Raw genomic sequence first — 19,793 nt, 5'->3', positions numbered from 1 at the left:
AGAGACATGTTGAACAGCATAGGAGATATCTGGACAAGTCATGGTGAGGTACTGTAAGGCTCCAACCATCTGCAGATAAGGTATATGATCCGCAAGGAGAGTACCATTGGTTCGAGAAAGGGAACCTTTGGAAGTCATGGGTGTAGAAACAGGTTTGCAGTCCAAGAGATTGCTGCGTTTGAGAAGATCAACGGTGTATTTGTTTTGAGTAAGATGGATGGAAGTAGGGTGATAATGGACCTCCACACCAAGGAAATAATGTAAACGCCCCAAATCTTTTATGTCAAACTCAGTGCCCAATGTGCGGAGAAAAACAAGGAGATGAGAAAAATCACTGCCAGTGAGAATAATGTCATCTACCTAGAGCAACAAGATCATAACAGAAAATTGATCATGATAAACAAACATAGAGTTGTCAGCCTGACTTTGAGTAAAACCAACACGGAGGAGGAAAGAACTAAAACGCTGAAACCATGCCCGGGGAGCCTGCTTAAGGCCATAAATGGCCTTATGAAATTTACACACATGATTGGGCCGGTGAGGATCAGCAAAGCCAGGTGGTTGCCGCATATAGGCATCTTCGGATAGGGAGCCATGCAAAAATGCGTTTTTGACATCGAGTTGCCGAAGAGGCCATCCAAAAGAAATAGCCAAACAGAGAACAATGCGTACGATTGTGGGCTTAACCACAGGACTGAATGTATCAAAATAATCGATACCAGATTGTTGATGGAAGCCTTTGGCAACAAGGCGTGCCTTATATCGTTCAATTGTGCCATCGGAGTGCCGCTTGATTCTGAAGACCCATTTGCAACCAACCGTATTAAGCGAAGGAGATGGTGGTACCAAGGTCCAGGTGCCCTGTTGAAGAAGGGCATGATATTCATCTAGCATGGCCTGTTGACATTTGGGATGATGACATGCTTGTGTGTAACATGTGGGTTCAATTTCTGTAGTGACCAAAGCAGAGAAAGCATGAAGAACGGGATACCGAGTAGAAAAATTGGCATGATATTTGGGATTGGGCTTGACAATTCCAAATTTGGATCGGGTGTGAACAGGACTGAGACGGGCTTGTGATGGTGGAGGAGCGACGACAGGTACAGAAGAGAAGACAACGAACAAGGTGGTGGAGAAGAGACAGATACGGATGGCTAGGAAAGAACAGGAAGGCATCTGGTTGTGTTGGAGAAGGTGGGTCGGAGGAGGGGGAAGAGACGGCCGGTGGTGGAGAATAAATGGGGACGGCGTGGGGTAAAAGGGAACGACATGCTGGTGGGGTTAAAGAGCCAGTGGATTGATGATGGGGGCGATATGGGTGATTGTAGAGAAGAGACGGGAGCTGGTGGTGGAGAGCTAGGTTTGACGGGAAAAGATGGAGAGGAAGTGGAGCCAGAGGTAGGTTGGGCTGATTCTTGGGAATTGATAGCAATAACGGGCTGAGTTGGTGGACTAGGAAGAAAGCCCACGGGGACTACAGAAGATCAGAGAGCTGAACAGGCTTAGAAACAACAGCATAATAGAGTTGGTCTTCATGAAACATGACATGGCGGGAAACATAGAGCCGACCTGTAAGAGGATGAAGGCAGTGGTAACCATGATGGCGATCACTGTAGCCAACAAAAACACATTGAAGAGAACGAGGTTGTAATTTGTTAGTTACATAATCTCTAAGGTAAGGGTAACAAATACAGCCAAAAACACAAAGGAACGCGTAATCCGGGGAAATGCCAAATAATAACTTGTAGGGGGAATTCTCTTTAAGGATAGGGGTTGGAAGGCAATTAATCAAAGAAACTGCCGTACAAAAGGCTTTGACCCATAGGTTGTGAGGCATGTGAGCAGTGTGTAAGAGAGTGCGACCTATGTCAGCAATATGACGATGTTTGCGCTCTGCTAACCCATTCTGCTGGAGTGTATGAAGACAAGAAAAACGATGCACAATGCCATTAGTAGCACAAAACTGTTTAAATTGCATGTTATCATATTCCTTCCCCCCATCACTTTGAAATTGTTTGATAGACAGAGAGAATTAAGTTTTAACATACATAGCAAAAGTAGAAAAATGGCCAAAAACTTCAGATTTAAGACTCATAGGAAAAATCCAGGAATAACGAGTGTAATCATCCGTAAACAAGACATAATATCGATATCCAGAAATAGAAACAACAGGAGACATCCACACATCTGAATGGATTAAAGCAAATGGTTCAGTAGAACAATGGTCATGAGATGAAAAGGAGAGTTTTATTGATTTAGCTAACACACAATGACTACAAGGTGAATTTGATAAACGAGAAAGAGAACCTAATAAAGAACTAGAAACAAGTGAGCGTAGAACTTTATTAGAGGGATGACCAACATGATGATGCCATAGGGAGGACGACGTGACAATAGAAGAAAAAGCGTGCTTGGAACAAACAATAGCGTTGGAAAAATAGGATAAAGACCATCTTTACATAGGCCCTGAAAGAGAACAACACCACTCTGTAAGTCACGAATTTGGTATCCCCAAGGAAAGAAAGTAATACTAACAGAGAAAAGATTTTTACGAAGGGAAGGAACACGGAGAACATTAGAGAGACGAAAGACAAAGGTACCAGAAGAAAAAGAAAGGTTACCAGAATGAGTGATGGGGAGAGTGTCACCATTACCAACAACAACTTGATCTGAAGGGGCATACGGAGTGCGAGAGTGTAATTGCTGCGCATCATGCATCATGTGATTGGTGGCACAGGAGTCCAAATACCAGCTAGGGTCCGAAGAGGATGCAACATGCATGCCCACGAAGGGACGAAGAGAGGGGCACTTGGCTTGAACATGGCCAAATTGATTGCAATTCCAACATTGAATGGACCGACGAGAGGGTGGAGGACCCAAAAGACCGGTAAAGAATGAGGAAGGACGGGAAGCACGATGGGAAGGCTGGCCCAGGCCAGAGAAATGGCGGACAGGAGATGGACCACCAAAGGAATGAGGGGTTGGTCACGTGGGCGCGAGTGGCGGGGGCCATGGTGGGCACGAGCAGCAACAAAAGCGGTAGGGGAAGCCACAGAGCCAACCGAGCTGCTGAGGCATGTTGCCCTTCAAAGCAAGGAGGCGAGTTCGAGGTCCGAGAAGGATGGAAGCGGGGAAGTTCAAAATTGCCGCCACGATCATTTGGTAGTCAAGACCTGCACCACGGCACATAAGTAACCTGGTCGGAGTTGGAGACAAGTTCCTGGATCGCAGAGAGTTCATCAGCCAAACTCTTGGCCTGAGAAAGGTATTCAGAGATGGATTTGGAACCTTTGGTAATAGAGAAGAGGCGAAATTTGAGCGGGGCAGAATTGGCAAGGAACTGCTGCGAGAAATTTTGTTAGAGACAATCCCAAATTTCTTTTGAGGTAGAGAACCCAATAACTTGGGAAAGAACACTCTCAGACAACGTAGCACAAAGAATACTAATCAGACTTTGGTAAGTTTGAAACCAATAGACATAGTCAAGATTGGCAAACGGGGGAGTCGAGGATTCAGACTTATCAGAAGGAGGAAGCGTAGGGGAAGGGCAAGGATGAGAGCCATCAATAAAGCGCCAAAGATTCTAGCCTAGTAAGAAGGGTTTGACCTGGCTATGCCAGACAAGATAGTTGGTATCAGATAGTTTGACAGAGACAAGGTGAGAGATATTGGGAATTGAGATAGCAGGAACATTGCTGGAAGCCATCGAAAAGAGAAGAAAAAAAAAACTTAGGCTCTGGATACCATGAAGAAACAGAGTTTTCCTTGTATTTCAAAACTGATATTACAATCCATTTATACATGAGGAATATGAACATAAAACCTATCAATTACTTCATAACGGAAACGGAAATGCATGTACAACCTAATAATAACATAACAGCTGCAAACAATTATATGCTGGCATTCAATGGTTTTAAACCACCTGTTACTGGTCATAATGAGGATAGCTGCCTAACAGTTTCAAACAAGGAATCATCACAATCAGACAATTTCAAAGAAATCCTTAAACCCTAAACCAAATTCAAAGAAACCCCTAAACCAATTTCATAGAAACCCATAAACCATAAACCAATTTCAGACAAACCCTTAAACTAATCTCAGACAAACACCTAAACCCTAAATCAATTTCAAAGAAACCCCTAAACCCAAAGAAAATGATGATGAACAGTACCTTTTGGACATGAACAATGGAGTTAAGCTTCGATGAATAGACACCGTTGAGGGAGGAAGACCACTGCGTCACAGTGAGAGAGAGAGAGAGAGAGAGAGAGAGAGAGAGAGACCAATAGTGAGAGCTGAGTGAAGACGGACTGAGACTTGAGCGACGGAGAGTATTGATAGGTGATAGTTTTAAAATTTTGGGGGAAGGGTGGTATTTTCACAAAAAATTATAAAATGGGTGGCATTTTGAGCTATTTCCCTATCGTTAATTGGAATTCACTCTTTCCATTTTCCTAATCACGTAATTTGTCAAAATTCATGAAATATGGTGTCATATTTTTCATCAAGCACTTAATGATTTTAGTAGCTAGGATAAAACCAAAATTATCATTGATTATCATCAATTCATAATCTACAATTCTCATGTGCATACCATGCCACTTAGAGGACTTTCATGTCAACCATCTTTTCTAAGATGAATTGTTCAAGAATGTTGAATAGGCTCATAAATATCCCTTTGCACTATTTGTAATAAAAATTGAGTCAAAGTCAATTTTTATTTAGTCTTATAACCAATTTTTCTTGTAAGAGAGCTTTCATTGGACAAGAAAATATGTCAAGTCTTTAAAATATCACCTTGTGAATTTGTAATAATCTTATGTATCATTCTGGATCAAGGATGACCATGACGACCATGTGAAAACATAAAAGTTATTGTGTCAATAAACTTCTAGTTCATGACACCATTGATGATAATTACTTTGATCATTATAGTATACAAGTATGAAGTTCCTTCAACAAATAGCTCTGACTATATTAATTTTGGACTCTCACATCGTAAGTTTTGAAGATATTTGGAGATACTAGTCAACCAATATATTTCATAAACAAGGCTAGGGCATTCTAATTATTAAAGATAACACCTGCTCCTCCTTACCCACCTTCTTTGTAGCCAACGAAACATGTGTATCCGAACAGACACACATGCGATATATTCAAAAGTCCACCACCGTCCATCATCACAAAATCTTAGTATATTCAAAATTCCAAGTTCTAACCCCCAACAAACAATTAACGATTCAATTACTAGGGTTCATATTCAAAGAGAAGGGGTTTTGTCAAATTTCCAATTAGTTTCAGAAAAATATGAATTGTTGGGTTTAGTCTTCAAAGTATGGGAAATGGTTTACTTTTGAACAGAATGGGACTTTACTCAGGGTGAGTTGGGATTGGTCAAGGTGGGTTGGGATTGATGGTTGTTGAAGATAGAGTGGGGAGGGAAGACATAGAAATAGGGAGAGAGAAGGAAAATAGGTGGGTGGTGGAGAAGACAAAGGGTGGGGTTCGTGGTTGTAGATGAGAGAGAAGGCAAGGAGAAAAAGGGAGAGAGGGAGCAGGTGGGTGTGAAGAGACAGAGGGTGGAGGGTAGGACCTTGTTCAGAGGTGAAGGCACATGGGGACCACTGCAGTTACTAGCCCCTATTGAAATTTTATTATAAAAAAATAAAGTACTATTATGTAACTCAATTGCCAAAATTATATTACCACAGGACAGGACGTGGCCTAATGAATGGGTCTTAGCACAAGATAGGACATATATGGACTAAAAGTAGTATTCAACCAAAAGTATATTACCATGTGGATCCTATTGATCAGCCAAATTTCCTACAATCATACACTACCCACTCCCAAAAGGATTAGAATTCTTATTATAATTATATATTGCCTTATTTTATAAATTAATAAACTTGAGCCTTTTTCTCTTTTCTTAGATAAAAAAAACATGACCAGACCAGCCAGTTGCTTGTGAGTTTTTTTTTCTTCTCAAATTCTAATTATATTATCAAGTTTTTCTTTCTATTTATTTTAATGGGTCTTTCAATTTATGTGTAGATTTCCAAAGGAAAAAGGCTTTGAAGATATTTGGTAAATCGCTATTTAACTCCAAGTATGTATTTTCCTATCTCTTGTAATTTTTCTTGCGTAGTATGTAATTGTTTATCCCTTTAATACAATTGTGAACTTGTGTTTGTGAATTTTAATTTTAATTTATAAATTTCTATATATATGATTCTCTATTAGTTTGATTAATATATTGCTTGCTCAATTTTTTTCGGTTTATAAGTTTGAGAAGATGTTCATAATTGTTTCAAGGCTTATTTACTGTAGTACCCCCTGAAACTTTGGTCAAATCTCACTTTACCCTCCGAAAGTTAAAATGGCCCACTTAACCCCCTTGACCAAGGTTTGGTGTTTCAGTTTGCCCCCTATCGTTATCTCCATTAATGACTTCGTCAGTTTTGATCATGTGGCATGACTATTTTAATCTTTTTACCATAAGTGATGACAGGCCCCATTTTTTCTGCTTAAGTAGACTAAAATATTAATAAAAAAATTAAATTAAAAAAATTTAATAATTTAATTACTTGTTAATATGAAAAAATGAAAAATGAAAAAAAAAACTAATATTAAAAAAATCTCTTCTTCTCCATCTCCCTCCCTCTCGTCCCCTCCCTTTCCCTTAACTTCACACCACAAGGCATGGTTGGGGCTCCAAAAAAGATTTATAGAGCCCCATTTAGAGCTCCGATGGAATCTTTGGGGCTCTAAAGGAATCTCTTCCACAATGAGAGGCCCTATATTCATGGCGGGCTCTATGTTTTTTTTTTTTTATGATGTAATTTGATTTTGTGAACATTTCAACAACAAAAAATCAAAATTTGGATAAGATTTGGAAATCAACAATTTATTTCATAGATACGATACAACATGGTAAAATTAAAACAAGATGCACAACATTAATTTGGTAAGTTGGATATGGGTCCCTTGCATTATGACTTTCTACCCCTCTCTTATCTATATTGTCAGATAATAATTGTGGTAGCATGGTGATATCTGGATATGGGTCCCCTTTGTTATGGCCTTCCATCCCTATGCCATTTATATTTGTCAGATAATAATAGTGGTAGATGGATGTGGATCCTATTCATTATGGCTTTGGATAAAAAATCTAATCTCTTCAGATTACATCTTAGAATAACCGTTGGATCGAATTACCTCATATGAATCTCATCCGTATATTTGTTATCTCTTAAACCATCACATCCTCTATAAATGAACAAACACCTTATTTTCATAACACACCACTCCCCAAATCTTGTTTTCTCAATATTCATTATTCTACCACCGCACTAGAATGGCCAACAATGGATATGATAGCTCTACTAGTGATGAGATAGGTGCCAACATAATATTTTTGGAAATGTTGGAAAGCTACCAAAGGAAAAAAGCAGCGAAGAAGAAGGAGAAGACCTAGATAGTTGTCCACGGGAGTACATCGTCACGACGACGTACTATACCAAGAGATCGAGTAAGTGCCCATGAAAACCTTTTTCAAAATTACTTCTCTAACCATCCGTTGTATCCCGCTTTAGATTTTCGTAATAGATTTCGCATGAGGCGTGAGTTGTTTAATCGAATAATGGAACAAATTGTCCCTTTCAATGCTTACTTCAAACAAAAACTTGATGCCACTAGAAAGCTTGGTTTCTCACCACAAGTGAAGATGACAACCGCCATGCGTATGCTTGCATATGGTACGGCAGTTGACCTCAATGACGATTACCTTAAGATAGCAGAGACCACATCCTTTCAAGCATGCAAGAGATTCTGTCATGCAGTCAACAACTTATACGGAGCTGAATATCTTCGTAAACCAAAGAGGGCGGACCTACAAAAACTGATCCAAAAAGCTGAGGAACGGGGGTTTCCTGGCATGCTAGGAAGCCTTGACTACATGCATTGGGAGTGGAAAAACTGCCTAATGTCACACTATGGGGCATACACGGGCCACCATGGTTGTCCAACCATAAAGCGGTTGCTTCTTACGACACATGGATTTGGCACGCCGACTTCGGAATGCCGGGAGTATATAATGACCTCAATGTACTATACAAGTCACCTATTTTTTATGACGGCATTCAAGACGTGCACCACGGGTCTGATATTATCTGAATGGGAAACAATACAAGCAAGGTTATTATCTTGCATATGGAATATATCCAAAGTGGAACACAATTGTCCAGTCATTTTTGGATCCTCAGGGACGACAACATCAATTATTCTTTAGGATGCAAGAGGCGTATCATAAGGATGTGGAGAGAGCTTTTGGAATTTTCAAGCTCATTTTGCAGTTGTCCCTAGGCCTGCCCGTCAATGGTACCAAGAAGACATTTTGGAGGTAATGAAGACTTGCATAATTCTTCATAATATGATTATTGAAGATGAGCGTGACCAAGATGGCATAACTCCTGCTGAGGACACACCATAACATGTGGAGAAGGCTCTGGTACCACATGAACGTGGATCACGCAATATACAATTAGAATCTATTAATTGAAGCATAATAAATGATCCAATTGCCCACTACAATCTTCGATCTGATATCATTCAACAGTTGTGGGAGCAATATGGAACATAACTTTAATTGTTGTCGGTGTTTTTCAAAGGCGAGGCGTATAGGCGATGGGTTTTTAGTACCACTATACGAGGCGTAAGCCTTGAAGTATTGAGGCGTAAGCCTTTTGAACATTAATTTATTTTAATAAGAAAAATTTATGAATAATACAATACGATTAAATGGTACAACTAATTCTTATTCAACCATAACAATCTTTTAAATATAATCAAATATAAGTACTAATTGTCATTCAAAGCATAATAATTAATCCCAAAACATAAAATATTTATTCAACATCAAAACAAAAACATAATTCACTCATCCCACTCCTCAACACTAATATCATTCAAACTAGCATCACTATCATATTGATCAACTGTATCAATATGAAAAGGATATTTCCCACCATCAAATGTTGAAGGATCTTTATCTATCTCATCATCTTCATCCATAAGCATCGCTCTTATGGACTTGCTTTTGACTTTCCTCTTACTTGTACATATGAACAATTAATTAAAATTATAAAATTTAGTGGTAATGAATTAAACACTAATTGTAACTTTCACTCCATGATTTACTTTCCATACTTACTTGAGGTTTCACCATCTTTTTTTTTTTTTTTGAAGCTAACGAGGAAAGAAGAACGTCATCGTCAATAATAAGATCATCATCAATAATAGGATCTTTAGTTCTAGAATGGACAATAGGCTCTTGAGTCCTAACATGAATATTCCCTTGCTCCTAAGTCCTAGGATCACCAATAGGCTCCACAGAAATAGGCACTCGAGTATGTAGATCAGTTTCATAAGGTTCAGTGGACCTATTTCTGATGACATCAACGTCATATAATTCTTGAGAATTAAGCCAAGTAAGATCAGTTGGTAGAATTGGTTCTTCAACCTCAGTTATCCATTCATCATCAGACTCAATTTCATTCACCAATATTGGATCAATCTTTGACCTCCTTCTAATACTTCTCTCTCTTAGTGTTGTATTATACTTCTCTCTCTTAGTGCTGTATTATGCTTTACATATACTAGAATATTGAGCTTGATATTCAAGTCTATTTCTTTTCTTTGTATGAATCTAAAATGAATATAAACATTCAAAATTAGATTTAGAAGCATAAAAATTTGAACAATAAATTAATTGAAGAGCTTTACCTACTCAAATGTGCTCCAATTCATCTCACACCTAGATGCACTACAAGTAAGGCTAAGGACCCGAATAGCAAACTTCATCAACTCAGGTGTGCCCCTTCCAAAACGCTTTCACCAATTTGCTAAAAAAAAAAAAACAAATCCATCTAATTAAGTTTAACATTTATTTCAAGTGTTCATTATACTCGAATGAAAATGACAAAGTAAAGATTATAGCCCGGAGTTCGTAGTTTCCTTGAATTCACATCAAGACAACTTCCAAACTCTCCTTTTGCCTCATCATACAAGTCCAACTAGATATCAGCAGCCATACGATCCTCAAAAAATAACATCTTAGTCATGCAATCTTCCAATCCCTTCCTCACTTCATCAGCATTAGAAAAGGTTTCTTCATAACGCAATTGTGGGTTCAAATAATAACCAGCATGTAAAAGTTGATGAAGTTGTGGTCCCCAAATTGGTTTATACTTTCTTTCAACTTTTCCACAATTAAAAGCAATCTTCTCTTTTGCAACATCCATTAACTCATAAATAAATCCCAAAGCAGGTCTCTCCTCCGAATCAACTTCTCTCAAAACCGATACTAATGGAATAATATTTTTGATGCAAAAAGCAACATGGGACCTAAAATTAACATCATATAGTATAGTTAAGTGAGAATTAATTCCTTCATTATGTTGAACAAATGGTTCATTATGCCATTCTCTAGAAGAAAACATTGCCTGAAGAGGTTGCTTTTGCTTATAGATACTTTGAAGAATAAGATAAGAAGTGGCAACTCGTGTGATTGTAGGGCGAATTATCTCTTTCTTTTTTCGTGAAAGATTTCATCGAAGTAAGAACCCATGTATGCCCATAAATAAACTTCACTACTTGCTTGGCTAGTCTAATTGTATCTTCAAAAACTTTCATTTTGCTAATATCTTCTAACATCAAATCAATGTAGTGGGCAATACATGGAGTCCACCATAACTTCTTCCTCTTCTCCATAAGTTTCACTTTAGCATTCTTATAATTAGAAGCATTATCTGTTATTACTTGAATGACATGCTCCTCTCCAACTTCTTCGACAACATCATCTAAATATTTCAACAATAACGTTCCATTTTTTATGGAATCAGATGCATCAATAGATTTCAAAAACCAAGTACTTGCAGGGTTATTCACAAGAAAGTTTATTGGTACTCTATTTTTACCATCAATCCAACCATGAGACATAATAATACATTCATACTCTGCCCAAGCTTTCTTATGTTCTTCCATCATCGTATTAATGTCGCCAACTTCTTTCTTAGAATTCAATGTACTTGCAATTTAGAGTTGTGTGTCTAATAATTAAATTGCAATGTTCTTGAATTCAATCATTTTATTAAATTAAACAAACTATAACATTTTTAAAATAATAAAACAAAATACAATGGAATTTAGATAATAAAACAAAGTACAATGGAATTTAAATAAAACAAACTACAATATTGTTTAAATAAAACAAACTATTAAACTATTCTAGAAATCATCATCTTCTAGGGGTTGGGATGATAGACTTCATCCTTAAATTTTAGCGAACGGGAAGAACACTTCGCGATAATATTAGCTTCTTTCTGTTGGACCCATCGCATTCTCGCCAGAGTTTGGATTGTGTCGGTTTCCTTAAACATAACATTCAACTCTTTGTTCTCAATCATACAATCTTTGTAAGACCTCATAATTTCTTTGAGCTTTTTATCGTCTTGAGATGACTCTTCCACAACAACCTTTCTTTTTGGCTCATTAGCCTTTTTTTTTTTTGTCTCATTGGCCTTCGCCGTGGGTGTGAGGTTTGTTGAGGCACTTGAATTTCTAGAACATATTCATACGGTGAATCATCATCTACATAAATAGATTCACTCATTGGAGAAGCGTTCACAGAGGGGGAGGATTGGAACCCTTCAAAGGGTTGCCACTTATGAGCATGTTGAACAACATTCCAACAGTGGTCAAGGAGGAATGCTTTCTTGGTCTTCTCGAAAAAAAGTCGTTTTGCATCAATAATCTACACATTATATGCAAGAATTTAAATTAGTTGACAAAATATTAAGTTGGCAAAATAAAATAAATTAAATTAAAGAACTTACATTGTCGTTTTCATTTTGGCCACTCTTGTTCAACCTTGCCACTTGAGTAAGACACTCGGAGAATTTGTTACACATTTGGGAGATGTTCGTCCAACGCAATTTCAAGCTCTTTGATGATCTAACTTCTTAGGCATCGGATGAAATTGTATAAATTAATCTCTTATTCGATTCCACATCGTGCCACTTAATTGACAATTCCCAATAATTGGATCTTCACTAATGATTATCCAAGCTCGGCATAGAGCAACATCTTCATCGATGGAGTAATTTGCACATTTTTGCTTCGAACTTTCGGCCATTGGTGGAAAAGAGATTAACAAAAAATTACAAAAAATTAAATAATCTAGTGAGTGAAAAAATTTGACAAATTGAGCAATAGTGATAAAGATGTTGTGGTGTGTAAAAATTATAAGAGATATGATGGATTTTATAGGGAGAATTGAGTTGCAAATCTATTTTTTTATTTTTTTTAAAAAGAAAAAGAAGAAACAATATGGCCGTTTATAGCCGTTGGACATAATGTAGCCATTTATATTCGTTGGCTTTAGAAAAGTGGCTTCACAATATAGTTGTTTGCACAACTTTTGAAAATTTGATTTAGCATGTTGGGTTAGTATGTTGTTGACAAAACAAATAAATAGCAAGTATGGCCTTATACAATCGCAGGCAAGTGAGAGACCAAAAAAGTGGGCTGCAACTTTTTAAATTTGCGGGACACACTTAGTTTCAAGGGCTTCAATCAAGCTCACACATTTAGCAACTACTTTGGTTGGGCTTCAAGTTTTAGAGCCCCAAATTTGCACCATTGGGGATGCCTTTTTAAGGAGAGTTTGTATTTATGGGAGCGTTGTAGTGGTTGAGTCCCAAATAGAGCCCCCATTGGGGATGACCTAAGACCACAACCACCACTCAACCTAAAGCCACCCTCACCACCACCACTCTAACCTTACCCAACATCACCCACCCAGCAACCAACCCTTACCACCCTCCCACCACACAACTTCTCAAGACACCACCACCTATCTCTTCTCCCAAGCCCAGCCCCGACATCCACATAGTCACCCACCCCGCCATGACCTCCCAATTCCCAAGCCCCTTATTCTGAACCTACCCCCTCTTTCCCAACACAACGCATCAACCTAAACCCTTAGTCCACTCCTTAAAAACACGGCCTCCATCAATGGACTGGATCTGGAAATTTCTTTGCTAGCCAAATACCAAAACATGTATTTACCAATCTAGGCCAACTTGAATATCTCAATCTCTCCATTAATCATTTCCAAAGACCACCGCCATAAAACTTTCCCAATCTTAAATGCCTCCATTTAGCAGTGAACCACTTTAGTGGCCCAATTCTTGAAGATATTGGTTTGATATATGCTCTTCAGCATATTGACCTACTTCAAAATCCACTTGAAGGAAAAATTTCATCCTCTATAGGCCAAGTCAGGCAATACCTTAATTTTCAAAACAATTCCTTAAATTCTTCAATTCCTATGGTGGGTATGGTGATTTAGATGATAGATTTTGATGTTTGGATATGTGGGTATGGTGGTGTTGGTGGTTTATATGGTGGAAGGATATAGGAGGTGGTAGTAGGGAGTATGAGGGATTGATGTGCAGTGGTTGCTGGGGAAAAGAGAGAGATGCAGAAGAAGATAATTTTTTCATATTAATTTTTCAATTTGTTCATTAAATAAGTAATTTATTTTATTTTATTTTAAAATTAATATTTTAGTCCACTTTAAGCAATAAAAAAAAATGGAGTCTGCACATGACACATCATCACTTGTAGAAAATAGACTAAAATAGTCCTGTCATGTCATCAAATTAACGGAGTTATAAATGAAGATAACGGTAGGGGGCAAAGTGGAACACAAAACCTTGGTCAAGGGGGTTAAGTGGGCCATTTTAACTTTCGGAGGGTAAAGTGAGATTTGACAAAGTTTCAGTAGGTAATACAATAAATAAGCTTTGAAACAATTATGAACATCTTCTCAAACTTATAAACCTAAACAAATTGAGTAAGCAATTTATTAATCAAACCAATAGAGAATCATATATATAGAAGTTTATAAAATAAAATTAAAATTCACAAACACAAATTCACAATTGCATTAACGGGATAAACAATTACATACTATGCAAGAAAAATTACAAGGGATAGGAAAATACATACTTGGAGTTGAATAGCGATTTACCAAATATCTCCAAAGCCTTTTGTCTATGTTGTTATCTCTTTAAACTTGATATTGGAGAGCAATTTGATGGTAAATCTTTTGTTGGTGTTGGATTTTCGAATTGGAAGAAAAAAGATAGATTACAAATTCATGTTGGAGGATCGAGTAGTGCCCATAATATAGCTTGGAGAAGTTGTGAGGTCTTATTAAACCAAAAGTAGTATATTGAAACAATTCTCTCAAAACATTCAAACCAAGATTGAATTGATTATCAAACTCATTTAGGTGCATCAGTTGGTGTTAGTAGGACACTTTTACAACAAGGGCTTCCATTTTGTGGGCATGATGAATCTAAAAATTCAACCAAGCAAGAGAATTTTCTTGTATTTTTACAATGGCTATGTTGTTTCAACGATGATATAAAAGTTGTCACGCTAAAAAATGCTCTTGAAAATATGAAGTTGACATCACCTGATATCCAGAAGGATATTTCAAGTGTTATTTCAATTGAAATTATCAATGCAATCATCAAGGATATTGGTGATTCATTATTTGCAATTCTTGTTGATGAATCATGTGGCATGTCTTCGAAGGAGCGAATGACCATTGTGTTAAGTTATGTGGATTGGTCATGTAATTGAGCGTTTTGTAGGTGTTGTACATGTTACATATACTAAATCTCTCTCACTCAAGTTAGCAGTTGATGATTTCTTTTCGGAACATGGATTAAGCATCTCTAGATTGCGAGGGTATGGTTATGATGGGGTAAGTAATGTAAGAGGTGAATTTAAGTGTCTTAAAACACTCATCCAAAATGAGAATGACTCTGCTTTTTATGTTCAATGTTTTGCTCATAAACTTCAGCTAGCTTTGGTAGCTGTGGCAAAGAAACATACAGAAATTGCATATTTATTTACTACGGTTTCTAATATGGTGAATGTTGTGAGTGTATTCGCTAAGTGACATGATATGCTGAGTGAAAAGCATGCTGATGCAATTTTTGAAGCACTCAATAATAATGAGCTTTTAAGTAGGCAAGGCTTGAATCAAGAAACTAATCTTAAGTGGTCTAGTGATACATGATGGAGCTCTTATTATAATTGTTTAATCAGTTTGGAAAACATGTTCCCGTCTATGATAGATGTGCTTAAGATTGTAAGAACATATGGATCATGTTACGAACAAAAATTTGAAGCAAATGTTCTATTAACTTTTATGCAATCATTCATCTTCATTTTTGGTCTACACTTGATGAAAAAAAATTTGGGAATCACAAATGACTTGTCTCAGTTATTACAAAAGAAAGATCAAGATATTTTGAATGTCATGGAGTTGGTCAAAATATGTAAAGGAAGATTGCAAAGTATGAGAGATAATGGTTGAGATTCTTTACTTGATCAAGTTGCTTTCTTTTGTGGCAAGTATCATATTGAAATTCCTAAAATGGATGATATTTTTTCTAATGGAGGGAGACCAAAACGTAAGGCTCAGCCTATCACAAACTTACATCATTATCATGTTGATTTATTCGTTGATGTCATTAATATTCAACTTCGTGAGTTAAATGATCGGTTCAATTAGAAGAATACTGAATTACTTCTTTGTATGGCATGCTTGAGTCCAAGTAATTCATTCTTAAAGTTGATGTGACTTGCCCAATTTTATCCGAGTGATTTTTCTGAACATGACCTCAAATTACTTGAAGAACAACTTGAGAATTAGATTTGGGATGTGAGCTCTAATAATGAATTTACATAATTGAAAAGGATTACTAATCTCGCACAAAAGATGGTTGAGACAAAAAAAGATCAGATCTACCCCTTAGTGTACTTGCTTCTGACACTAGCACAAATCCTACCTGTTGCAACCTCAAGTGTAGAGCGAGTATTTTCTGCTATGGATATTGTGAAGAATCGGTTATGCAATCGAATGAGAAATTGTGGATGAATGATTGCTTGGTTGCATATATTGAGAAATACATTTTTTTAGTATGGATGACGAGGTTGTTATGCAACAATTTCAAAATATGAAAACTCGTCGATGACAATTATGATTGCAATGAATAGACAATATAGACAATATGATTTGTGATGTTTTGATGTCTTGTGAGTTTGAAGTTTTTATTATTTATATTTTGTGAGAGGCCCCCATACACATGAAATCTTGGCTTTGCCACTGATGGTGTTGGTGGTCGTGTGTCGAAGAGAGAGATAACGAGGTGGTGGATAAGCTCATGTATAGAGAATAATTTAATTTTTTAATTTTTTTTAATTTTTGTTAAATGGTAGAATGGGTGGGTAGGTTTTTCCCCAAGTCCTTAGAAGTCATTTTACAAAAGAGTAAATTTGTCTTTAAAATTTTGAAGATAAAGTGGATGGAGAAATAAGACAGAGGATGGAACAACAGTACTGATAAAGAATAGGCTTAATTGCTACAATGCACCCTAAAACATTGGTCAATTCTCACTTTATCCTCTTAAAGTTAAAGTGACCCACTTGCCCCCTTGACCAATGTTTGATGTTCCATATTGCCCCTATCGTTAACTCTATCCAAAAGTCTGTTAAGTTTGATGACGTGGCATGGGTCTTTTAGTATTTTTGTGCACCTAGGTTTTTAAATTACTTTTAAAAAATTAAAACAAGAACATAAAATTGAAAATAAAATAGATTTTAGAAAAGAATATAAAAACCCTACCCATCCATTTTCCCCCAGTCGCACCAACCCACCAAAGAACCCACAACCCACCCATTTCCCTGTAGAACCCGGAAAGCCATCGCCTCCCACCTGCAACCCACCCTCCTTGCACAGTAACCCAGAGACCTATTCCTTCCCCCAACTTGCAACCTACAACCCACCCCTCCTGCGCAAAACCCTCAAACCCATCGCACCCCTCACACACACCCTAACACTCCCCTCCGCCCGTAGAACCCACCCTCTCTACACGTAACCCAGAAACCTATTCCTCCCCGCAACCTGCAATCCACCCACTCCTGCGCAGAACCTAGAAACCCATCGCCTCCTCCCTTGACAACCCACTCTCCTGGGTAGAACCTAAAACTCACCGTGCCTCCCTTTCCCCCCACCCCATTGATTTCTTTCACCTCCCCGATTTCTTCTTTGCTCCATTCTTTCCCCATAGAGACCCATTGCCCCCTCCCTCTGGTTTTTTCTACCCCACTCCTACAGAACCCAGCCCCCATACTCATTCCCCTTCTCCCAACTCGTGCCCCTCTACAAAATTCTAAGAAACTATAAGATGCGATTCTTTATGAGTCCAAGAAAAAAATGCACAATTCTATGGAACATCATTTTTCAAGTAACATAGGAGAGGAGAGAGAGAGAGAGAGAGAGAGAGAGAGAGAGAGATTAATTTTTTAAAGTTTTAAATTTTATGTTATAGAAGCCCAAATTAAAAAAAAAATCCTATATAAAATAGACTTTAGAAACACACCCAAATCTCATTTACAACATAACAAAAAAGCCTTTAACTTTTTTTAAATTATAAAATTGCAATTGATTTCTTAAAACAAACTCAACCCCCAAACCTCATAAAAAAGCCCAAAACACTCAATAAGGCATCGAAGTAATTTAATAATTAAAATTAAATTCAATAGTGCCAGCGTTCATTTTTTGGATTTTTTTTAGGTTTGTTTATAGAAATTAAATAGTGTAGGGTTTATTTATAGTTTTAGTGCTAAGAATAGGTATATGACTAAATATCTTTTAATTTTTTTTATCCATGCTGGTGTAGGGGACTTTTTCTTCCTGCAGCTAATGGGTCAAAAGGCGACTGAGGAGATTGTCATTTTTTGTTTAGGTTCGAAAATTAAGCCCCAAAATACCTCGAAAGGGCATCAAAACCTTAGGAGATATTTTGGATAATCTTCACCAACGAGAATAATGGTGACTTGCAGATAGTTTTGGCATGCTTACAGATGTTCTTTTTAGCTCAGCATGAGTGGCATGTGGCATGAGAGCAAAACCAACATGAGTTTAGCATTAAGAGAGGGATTAGGCTTGGTTTATGAGAAAAGAAAGTGTTTAAGTAAGGAATGAGGTGTTTTGTGAGGAATTTGACTAGGGAAAGAGGAAAAAGAAAGGCAGAGTTCTTCTGGCAGTTGCCAAAAAAAAAAACAAATTGGAGAAGAAGATGAACAGTGCACGAGTTTGTTGAGTTTTTGCAAGTTAGAGAGAAAGCTTCCTCTCTGCAGGTTGTGGGGTTGTCTCTGTTGGGTAGGGGAAGGCTCAATTTATAGCTGCTGGAAATCACCATTTTTCAAGAAACCCTAATGGCTTCTACTTATTTTGGCTAAGTTTTTTCTTCCTTTCTCCTCCTCTTCTCTGACTTCCCTTTCTTGACAAAGATTGCTTCTGTCTATTTACATGAATTCAGGGGATTTTGGGGCTCAACATCCTCCTTTCCCCAGCTGTGCAGTGGGAGCTTCCACTCTTGGTTTGTTGTTTTTCTTCTTTCCTTTCCTCTATTTTAACCAAATCAGGCAAAGGAAAGGAAGTGAAGATGCATATCTGGTCCAAGGGATGCTTCGACAGCATGCGGGATAGTACTCATCGATTCTTTGGATGTCTCTGACTTGGGACTTGTTTCCAGCAACTTTGCTTAAGGAGTCTGCCAACCTCTCTTCACGTGTCCTCTATTTTCTTCAAACAAAAGCTGAGGTTTTTGTGGACTATTTTAGGATTTTTATATGGGCCAAGGTGATTTTCTAAGCAAAGGGTTTTTATTAAACATTGGGCTTCTTAGTTTGAGCTTTATTTCGGTTGGATTGTTTTGCTTGGATATTGGGCTATTTTTTTCTCTTGTGCTTACCCATATGTTTGGGCCTAAGAAATGGGCTGAGCCTCAAGGCTCCCAAGTAACCCTAGACTTTTCATTTCTGGCCCATCAATGGCCTCATGTTGATTTATTACCATCCGTTCCATAACCCACTCAAGCAAGCCCCGAGTTTTTTAGTGGCTTGGGCCCACCTAGGCTTGTAGCGTGGTTGGGTGCGAGATAACGGCATGACATGTTGCTCGACATATTTTAATTTATCGCTCTTGGGAAGGATTGTTTTAATTTTAGCATGAGTTAATCATATTTTTATCGCGAATCATATCATGATAATTTATTTATTTAGCGCGGCATGTGGATTATAACTCGCATGTGATAGACCTTTTTTTCTTTTCCTTATAGAATATTGTATTGGGCTGATAATTGCTCGGGCCCAATCCATGAATTTTTTGGGCCTCAACAGCTGGAGGTGGGCTCCATTTTGCCACATTACTCACTCAAATTTGTGAATAAAAAATTTGAGTGCCCAAAATTACTAAAACACCCCTCCCACGTCATCAAACTTAACTGACTTTTGGATGAAATTGACTGCAGAGGGCATTATGAAATATCAAACTTTAATTAAGGAGATAAAGTGGATCATTTTAACTTTAAGGGGTCAAGTAAGAATTGACTAATATTTTAAGATTCACAGTAGCAATTAAGTCTGAAAAAGATGTGAGAGGAAAAAAAAGGTCAAACTCTTTACTTCCGCTTGGGCCGAAAAACTCAGCACTGGCCTGGATCGAATAATCAAAACAACAGTTCGACTTTTCTTTTCTTATAAAAAAATGGAATCCTAAAGTGACAGCAAAAGGTGTCAGAAGTATGTCGGCCCAAATGAAACTGATAAAAAAAAAAGTCAAAACAAACAAATAAGACTAA

At 37.5% G+C, this 19,793-nt stretch overlaps 1 protein-coding gene and 1 pseudogene across 1 annotated transcript; one reads left to right on the top strand and one right to left on the bottom strand.

Moving 5' to 3' along the window:
• The first annotated feature begins 7,645 nt into the window (after positions 1–7,645).
• On the top strand, positions 7,646–8,494 carry LOC148917832 (uncharacterized). The gene is made up of 2 exons (XM_089050414.1): positions 7,646–8,109; positions 8,368–8,494. Exons 1-2 carry the CDS (start codon positions 7,646–7,648, stop codon positions 8,492–8,494), a joined length of 591 nt encoding a protein of 196 aa, XP_088906540.1.
• A 443-nt stretch (positions 8,495–8,937) lies between these two features.
• Positions 8,938–11,972, bottom strand: LOC148917831 (uncharacterized; annotated as a pseudogene).
• Positions 11,973–19,793: the final 7,821 nt, after the last annotated feature.

This window comes from Prunus mume, linkage group LG4 (genome assembly GCF_029339155.1).
Source record: "Prunus mume cultivar Tortuosa linkage group LG4, ASM2933915v1, whole genome shotgun sequence".
NCBI lineage: Eukaryota > Viridiplantae > Streptophyta > Magnoliopsida > Rosales > Rosaceae > Prunus > Prunus mume.
Note: the sequence above shows the minus strand (reverse complement) of the source record. Positions and strands in the feature narration are given on the sequence as shown.

What these genes read in the sequence shown, in the direction of transcription:
- LOC148917832 (XM_089050414.1), top strand. Translation starts at nt 7,646, where the DNA reads ATGGAACAAATTGTCCCTTTCAATGCTTACTTCAAACAAAAACTTGAT. An exon ending in GAGTATATAATGACCTCAAT is followed by an intron (nt 8,110 to 8,367) that starts GTACTATACAAG and finishes AGTTGTCCCTAG; the next exon opens with GCCTGCCCGTCAATGGTACC.